The following is an 8,212-nucleotide window of genomic DNA, read 5'->3' as shown; positions in this document are numbered from 1 at the left end:
ACTTTTTCTTTGCCAAATTCTCATTGGACTTCTGATCACCAATTGTGGTCCTCCTTGACCCACTTAGATTTACCATCTCGTGCCAAGTGTATAGTCCTTCATGACCCACTTGGACTTCCTTCCACCAGATGTCCGGTCACCCTTGACCCATCTGGATTTTCTTGTGCCAAGTGTCCGGTCAATCCTTTGAACTACTTCACTACAAGAAAAACCCGCATAGACATCAGTGGAACAACAACAGTTTTAAGCAAAAACCAATACCTTTGAGTATTTTACACCGATTTTTCCCAAAACTGGTGTCTATAAGCCCAGATTTTCGCTCATAGACATCGGTTTTTTAAGCCGATGTCTATGAGCGCCTTTTTTTCATTAATAGACATCGATTTTAACAGCAGTTTTTAAAACCCGGTGTCTATGATAAAATAAAATAATATATTTTTCCCACCAATACTTAGCTGAAATTTGCAACACTTCACTCTTCCCTCTAAACCTAAACCTATATCGCGCCGTTCACCGTATACCGTCACGACGCCACCACCACTTTCCTCCTCGCCGCAGGCAGTCCAACCATCTCTCTCAGCTTCATCTTCCTCTTTCCCTTCTTAGATTGACACCTCTTCCTCTCCTGATCAGGATTGACTCACGACGCATCTCCTCAACCTCCTCCCTTTGGGTAAGAAGAGGAACGAGAAAGGAGAGGTGACGAGTTGGTCTTGTTTTCTAGGGTTTCAGAGTAGTAGCGGCGGAGGGAGGCAAGATGAAGACGACTAGAGGGAAAGGTGATACTAAGTTCCACTGATCAAGACGATCAAGACGATCAAATCGTACCTTTTATTTCTAAATTCTAAGTTTACAGGAACCTCACCGCTGCCCTCTTTCCTCTCTCCCTCTTCATCAAATTCTAAGTTTTCAATCTTCTTTTTTTCGAGGATCTCGACATCTCGTCACGGAGGAGACCAGAAAAGCGAAGCCCAAGGCTGGCACTTCCCTTTCCCGAGCCGCCGTCAGTGTAAGTTCCCACCTCTCGAGCCGCCGTCACTTCCCTTTCCCGAGCAGCTCAATCGGCCAAAGCATGCCCAGTCTCCGACGCCACCCACCGCGATCCTCGCTGCCTCAGCGCCATCATCTCCGGCCTCGCCCTCGACGGTCGCCCGCTGGAAGCTCTTCGCCTCTTCAAATGGTTCCAGACCTCCGCCCTCGACCCCGACGAGTTCACCCTCTCCAATGCGCTCTCGCTCTCCGCCAATCTCAGCGCGCTGGACCAGGGAAGGCAGATCCAAGCTCTCGTCTTCAAGAAGAATCTACCCATGGACGTCGCCGCCACCAACTCGCTCATCAATCTCTACTTCAAGTGCGGCAGCATCGCCGACGCGGAGAAGGTGTTCGACGGTATGCTTCTGAGAGACGTCTACACTTGGAACAATAGAAACAAAACATCATCTAAAACACTCCCTAGATTCCAAAAACTCTACTCGAGAAGAAAACTCCTCTCTACAAGTTCTTGTTCTCCAAGATTCATTGCACGTGCGTTAATGTGTTGTTTGAACTTTAGTATGCAATTGGGGTAAAAAAAAAATCATAGTACCGAAGTTACAACTCATCACATGCTTTGTGTAGGTCATGCATGCTGTGCACAGGTGTCATACTCATTTGGGCACATGATGTTCTGCTCAATACTGAGAAATACCATACCAAGCAATTCTCAGTAGAAATCATATTCAGTGGAAATCTCCTTGAATGTGTTTGGACGGTCTACTTGCACGATTTGTTCTTAGACATAACACAGTTCATGTTTTTTTTATTCCTCTAAATATAGATCACTATATTGAACTTCACCTCTCAGGTGCCATCTACCAGGCCAGATATGGTTGAAGTTGTGAACATACTAGAGATGATCAGATGCCCTCAGGATAATCCGGAAGAGGAGCTTTCTTGACGGTTTGGTCCACAATCTCTGCGACATAAACCGGTTATATGGTAGATACCTAGAATGATGAACTAGCATGGTAGTTGGATTTGGTTTGCACGAAATGAAAGTAGAAAAAGAAGGCCTAGCTGCTACAGAATAGCTTGACTAACAATTTGCAAGCCAGAAATCCTTGTGAAAGTTAATCGAGGTTTTTCCCTTTCTCTAGTATTAGTGTGCTGCTGCAAGGTGGATTACATTCACCAGGTTCTTATTTGTATAACCTTCTTAAGTTGCATTTTACCTTTCATGCTTCTTTGCTTCCGTTACCAATAAAAACATGGTTTCTTAGAAGCAGGTTGGGTAAAAGCACAATGTGCAACTCTTTATGTTAGTATGTTTTGAGTGTAATTTAGGAGGTTGATCGTGATAAATCAGTTTCAAATTGGTTTTACTCGATGTTATAGTTTTCTTACTCTTACAGTTTCCTTTATGGATGCATCCTGGATATCCATGTGATTGAATTCTGAGTTTTCGATTCGAACTTGCAGGCCCAAGTGATGCGATCATTCCATTCATCTTGTAGCAATTACCAGGAACTCTAAGTTGCATGTTTAATTAAATCTGAAAGGTCTTACTAGTATTCAAATATTGTTACCTCATGTTTCTCCTTCCTTGTTCAGTTCTTGCATATGTAGAGGATTGAGATTGTGAAAGTTGGTGAAGTTCATATAGAGAATGTAAGCCCACCAATGGTTAAAAAAGAACTTGATGATTTTTTTTTCATTTTCAATTGACAAATTTTTATCTTATTCATTTAATTGGTCAATTGCTTGAGTAGCATGTAATTATGTTCTATTACTTGAGTTTATAGATCACTATGACCTTCTATATTGAAAGTGTATCCCTCATAGAGTGACTAGTCATTTTAGGATGAAATGAGTTTTACTCATTAATCCCACATGGATGAATGTCGGTTGTCCATTATACCTATATATTACAAGTGTGTTGCCCTCTCAAGTGAATAAGCTCTGCTTGAATTCAGCACTAATGCTGCAAAGTGGTCACCAACAAGTCATCAAAAATACCATCAGTCACTATAAATGTTTCTTATCATCTCATGTCAGCTTCTTTTTCCAAGTCTGTCCTTGAGGATGGGAACTGACTCATTGCATTGTTCTTTTTATTGTTATTAATAGGCAAGTCTCCATAGAAGAAGGAGAAGGTAAAGCGCAAGAGCTCGGTGTCATGTTTATCAAAACAAGCGCAAAAGCTGGCTTCAATATAAAGGTAGCTATCATACCATGACAAGAACCTATTATGCTTCAAAATCACTTCATGTTTATGCTTTTCAAATTACCAATGCATATATGCCTGATCACAGTTGAAACAGACAAATACTTGTACTGCCAACATCTCCTTTAGGTGCACCAATGACTTGGCCCAAAGATCATTAAACTAATGATGTTATACTTGTTAGACAGATGCATTGAAAGCAAACATATGTCATCTTTACGTGCCTAATTATGTTCAATTCCTGACAAAATGCTTAACAATGGCATGCTAATTTAGTCTCACAAGGCTAGCAAGGGAAGTTAGCTAATGAATAGGATTTATATGGACTTAACATATACACTATTATTAACTCGGGCTTCAATATTTTATTCTCATGGCTGAGAATAAGTTTGTGGATCAATTTTTCCATCAAATCCAATGGCTTCTTATTTATTTATCTGAATATTTCTGATTTTTCAAGGACTGCAGTTACTAATTGCTTCCTCAATCTTTTCAGGCTCTCTTTCGAAAGATTGCGGCTGCCTTGCTCGGGATGGAAACCTTTCTCCTCCATGTTGCTTAGATTTATGAGGTTTAAGAATGAAGGAAGAATCTTTTATTTTGTTCTTTTGAAAATTTATTTTGTCAATATAAGTAGAATCTTTTTGAGTTTATGAGGTTATCTGTTTAAATAAAAATCTTCTCTTCCTATTTCATTTTGTTCTTTTGAAAATTTATTATGTCAATATAAGTAGAATCTTTTTTGAGTTTCTGAGTTTATCTGTTTAAATAAAAATCTTCTCTTCCTATTAGCTAATTTTGTTGCTTGCTAGTGATTATGCTTATCTACTATTTGCTTTACTCTCACATGTGAGAGTCAGTTCTTTTCTTACATGTTTCTTTATATCAGATATTTAAGTTTATTTTATTTATAACAAGTACTCTCTTTTTTCCTGTGTTTAGGAAAGTGAAAGTGAGGATGATGGTCTTGACATGGGTGATGATGATGATGTTGAGGAACTTGAAAATGAATCAGAGGCTGTTAGGAAAGAACCAACCATTGAGAAACCTGCTCCTGTTTCAGCATCATTTGTTGTTTGCCTATTGAAAATTGATGTCTTGGACGGAATGCTTTCTTGCATTTCTGTGTTCGGAGTTGCTATGAAGAAGGTAAGCTGCAATGCAACTAATATTTTTTTTTGAAGGTTCTTATCTAGGATGTTGACTTGCAACCAAATAGTCATCCTATGTTGGGAGCTAATGGATCCTGTCCAGATTTGGTTAGTCAATAGTCAAAAGAGAATTATTTCATGGATACATATGGATGCTCATCTTAATAAAAAGGTTACATATTTCAGATATTGACAGAACATTAACTGAATGTGGAATTTGCACTAGCTGTGTCCTACTGAGCCTTTTGTGCTTTCTAGAGGTCCTTACTTGTCTCTTTAAGAATTTGCATAGGTTGATACAAACAAATCTTAATGAAGTATTTATGTCTATACGTCATAATATATGGACACTTTTTTAGTTTCATCTTATTCTATTTTACTTTTTTTTTTCTAATAACATACTCTTTGATGCAAGGTCGAGAAAGCTCATACTACCGACCTTCATTGTGTGGACTGGAACCCTCATAATCAAAATCTTATTTTGACTACGTATATTCTTGATGTTTATTTGTTCCCATTCTATAGCCTCTGCTGGTTCTTAGGCAGTATTTTGTTACTTTCTCCTATAAACATGATGTCTTGAGTTTGTGAGTCAGTGATTATATGCAGCCTTAGCATTTCTTTATCTATGATCATATTTTTTCTCAGGTTTGTTGATAAGTCTGTGCATATGTTTGATCAACGTAACCTAACTTCTGGTAGTGTTGGTGCACCAGTACACAAACTTGATGGTCACAAGGCTGCTGTTCTCTATGTTCAGGCATGCTATATTACTATATTATTAGCATTGGAATACTTCTGTTAACTGTTGCTATAACTTACTGTCCTTTTGACTTTATTCCAGTGGTTTCTTGACAAAGCATCAATTTTTAGAAGAGCTGCTGAGGATGGCTTCCTCAATATATGGGATTATGAAGGTATTTGTTTATCTATAATGAAGGTTTTGGAAAGTCATTTTCCCATATATTTTTTTGAGGCGAGTCTTTAAAGACAATAGAGGACCACACTCGTCTTCTGTCCATGTGATGATGCCATTCATGCTCAACACTAAAGGCATTTTTTTTGGTGAAATAAGCATCACTGCAATCTTCCATCTCCTCCATTGTCGGGGTTGTTAATTTTAATATAATTAACCTTTATCATGTTAATAGTGATGTGTTTGTCTTAATTTTTTGGGCTTAACTATATGGATCTTCTCTTTCCATTGAGCTATATGCAATATTTTATCACTAGGAATATTGAAATTAATTGATATTAGCTCTGAGTGTACAGCCTACATTAACTTTTTTGGATTTTTCATGTTAAATTATTTATATCCTATCAAAAAATTTATGAGGAGATAAATAAACAAATTTTACATTCCAACTTTTGCCAAAATCTATACTGACAATTTTGTTTCCACAAATGGAATTAGGACAGTATATTTCACTATATGCCCACATCAGGCTAATCAAAAGTTCATAAGTACTTGTTTGTGTTTTTGATTCAATGGGGGTTTTAATGCATTAGTGAATACAGTTTTTTTCCATTAGATATTGTCCTTTCTGATACTTTGGCTTTCATATGCCTTCTCTACACCTGTTAACATCCACACTTCCAATCAAAACTTGACACTCTTAATTTGATAGCATGTAAACGTTTGCAAAAAACACCCTGTTGGACACAGATCGACACCCATACTGGATGGATACTCTTACTATGATCCAAGTAAATTCTCACAATACAAAAAGCATTAGATGTTTTGTTTCACAAGAGTGAAAACTAGTTGCTTCTACTTAATATGTACGTGGTTTATGCATATGGCTTAGGTGAAAAGGAGAAAAGAACCCACACAAATTGGGACGAATTTAGCTCTGACATAGCATGTACAGTAGCTTAGGGATGACCTTAAGCAATTCACACAACATAAAACACATGAATTAAACAACCCATATTAATTGACCTACATCCCATTAAAGAAAATTTATATGTTGACTTAAGCAATCCTTATGCAACCATTAATGAGTGTAGCATTCTCTCATTTCATAAGCTTATATGGTTGCTTTATTTGCCTAAAATAAGTTACAAACCGGATGCTATGCTTTTGTTACAAACCGGATGCTATGCTTTTGTTACAAACCAGATACTAATTGGAGACTAAATGATTGCCTAAGAAGAAAGAAATTAGAGATTAGGAGCTGCAGTGAGTAGAGTGGCTGGATAAGCTATCTTAAATGGTAACCTTAGGATTAAAGTATTGATTACATTTTTTGAACCTGCTCAACTTACTCTAAATATCTAACACATTGATACTCGAATTTAACCTAACCTATTAAGATAAATGGGTAATCAAACTTAAAGGGTACCCATTACCATATTTAGCTATACCAATGAATTTCAAGTTCAACTAGAAGTAAGAGTGAGTGTCAATATGCCTGTGGGTACCTCAAGAATAGGGAACTCTTTGTTTTTATGATTTAACCCCTCTTCATTATTTTACTCACCTCTTTTGTTTTTACCTATATTCATGTTTTTCGTTAATCAGATAGAGACCCCTAACTACATTATTTAGGCTACAAGCTCGACCTCTACCACATGGCTATAGGGAAAATTTTCTTGTATTTAATTTTAAATTTTTATTTTGTTCTCCATTCATTAAGTTATCAATAATATGACATTGATTACATATTCATTTAAATAATTTTATGCAACTGAATTTCATAAAATTTATATTACAAGAATAATCAGTTTGTCAATGTGATAACAACCAAGATCATGGTATAAAAATGTTATCAATATTATATAGAGTCTAACAAGTAATAGTATATGAAATCTAGCACTTGTTACATCAATCTATCTGATTAACCCTTTTCTGAATCCAAATTCAGCCTTAAATAAAAAAAGATGAAAAATCACCCAGCTCAATGGTAACCATTGTATCAATTCACTAGCAAGAAAAATTTCTCCCAACAGGACTTCATTACTTACTAAACCATGATTTTATGGAATTTATATAGAAATCACAAAAAAGAAACACACTGAATCATAGTGAGGAAATGATCATGTTGATCCCTAATCTTATCCCTAGCCGATCATTAAACATTAAATGTGTGGGAATTTACTAGAATCTATTCCTACATGAAGCAAATGAATAAAAACTACAAGTAAAGTTTACCTACCCTATTATGACTTCAGAAGAACATGCTGAATTTTTCATGTATGCTGGCCTTTAATATAGAGGGCTACAAGAGGATTATATCTTAGGTCAAGACACTCCAAATCCATCATAAACCAAAGGGAAAATAGTTTCTACTTACTAGAGGATTGAATGGACCCAAAAGGAAGCTCTGACTTGCTGTTTTGGGTGCTGAACTAAGGAGGCAGCTGCCTTGCTGCTGTGGTTGGTAGCAGAAATCACAGAAAATAGGGGGCTTAGTGCAGGATATTCAGGATACCAAGATGGCATCAGAGGTAGTACAATAAATAGTATATCTCTTCATCAGAGGTAGCTTTGTTCTTCTATGCTTCACTGGATTTGTTGTGTAGTCATATTTCTTTGTTCAACCATTATCATGCCTAGTAAGTTGTTGTATGATGTTGTCGGTTCTTATCGATCTGTACACTTGAATTAGAAGGAGCAAATTATCTATGTTATATTCTAAGCAGTATATACTAAGTGTCATATATGAAAGTTTTAGATTCTATGTTATATTCGTTATCTTCCACAGCAGCCTTTAAAAACTCAGTATTCTATTTCATTTGATACATGTACACATTTGTTTTAGTTATTTGACATATGGTGGATTTATGTGTTTTTACAGTTTACAAATCTCAAGTACTCCAGAGTTGAAATTGATGAAGTGCGGTTCGAGTGGGCTGA

The 8,212-nt window shown here is 36.6% G+C and overlaps 2 protein-coding genes across 14 annotated transcripts; both read left to right on the top strand.

The window, feature by feature from the left end:
• The first annotated feature begins 512 nt into the window (after positions 1–512).
• LOC122055960 lies at positions 513–4,841 on the top strand. 13 transcript variants are annotated; one of them, XR_006132958.1, is made up of 7 exons: positions 513–1,389; positions 1,844–2,173; positions 2,458–2,646; positions 3,106–3,196; positions 3,699–3,773; positions 4,145–4,461; positions 4,540–4,841. XR_006132958.1 is itself a non-coding variant. In XM_042617673.1 (4 exons), exons 1-4 carry the CDS (start codon positions 758–760, stop codon positions 3,762–3,764), a joined length of 639 nt encoding a protein of 212 aa, XP_042473607.1. In that variant the 5' UTR covers positions 521–757; the 3' UTR covers positions 3,765–3,774. The 13 variants fall into 13 exon arrangements, 2 of the variants coding, with proteins under 2 accessions (XP_042473605.1, XP_042473607.1); XR_006132962.1 differs by having other exon boundaries at positions 514–1,389; positions 1,844–1,938; positions 2,458–2,537; XR_006132961.1 differs by having other exon boundaries at positions 514–1,389; positions 1,844–1,938.
• A 125-nt stretch (positions 4,842–4,966) lies between these two features.
• LOC122055961 (WD-40 repeat-containing protein MSI4-like) lies at positions 4,967–8,212 on the top strand. Its single transcript, XM_042617674.1, has 3 exons — positions 4,967–5,113; positions 5,198–5,270; positions 8,154–8,212. The coding sequence occupies exons 1-3, from the start codon at positions 4,982–4,984 to the stop codon at positions 8,180–8,182; spliced, it is 234 nt and encodes a 77-aa protein (XP_042473608.1). The 5' UTR covers positions 4,967–4,981; the 3' UTR covers positions 8,183–8,212.

Source organism: Zingiber officinale, chromosome 3B (genome assembly GCF_018446385.1).
Source record: "Zingiber officinale cultivar Zhangliang chromosome 3B, Zo_v1.1, whole genome shotgun sequence".
NCBI classification, from domain to species: Eukaryota; Viridiplantae; Streptophyta; class Magnoliopsida; order Zingiberales; family Zingiberaceae; genus Zingiber; species Zingiber officinale.
The sequence above is the reverse complement of the archived record's forward strand: the minus strand, read 5'-3'. Positions and strand labels throughout refer to the sequence as shown.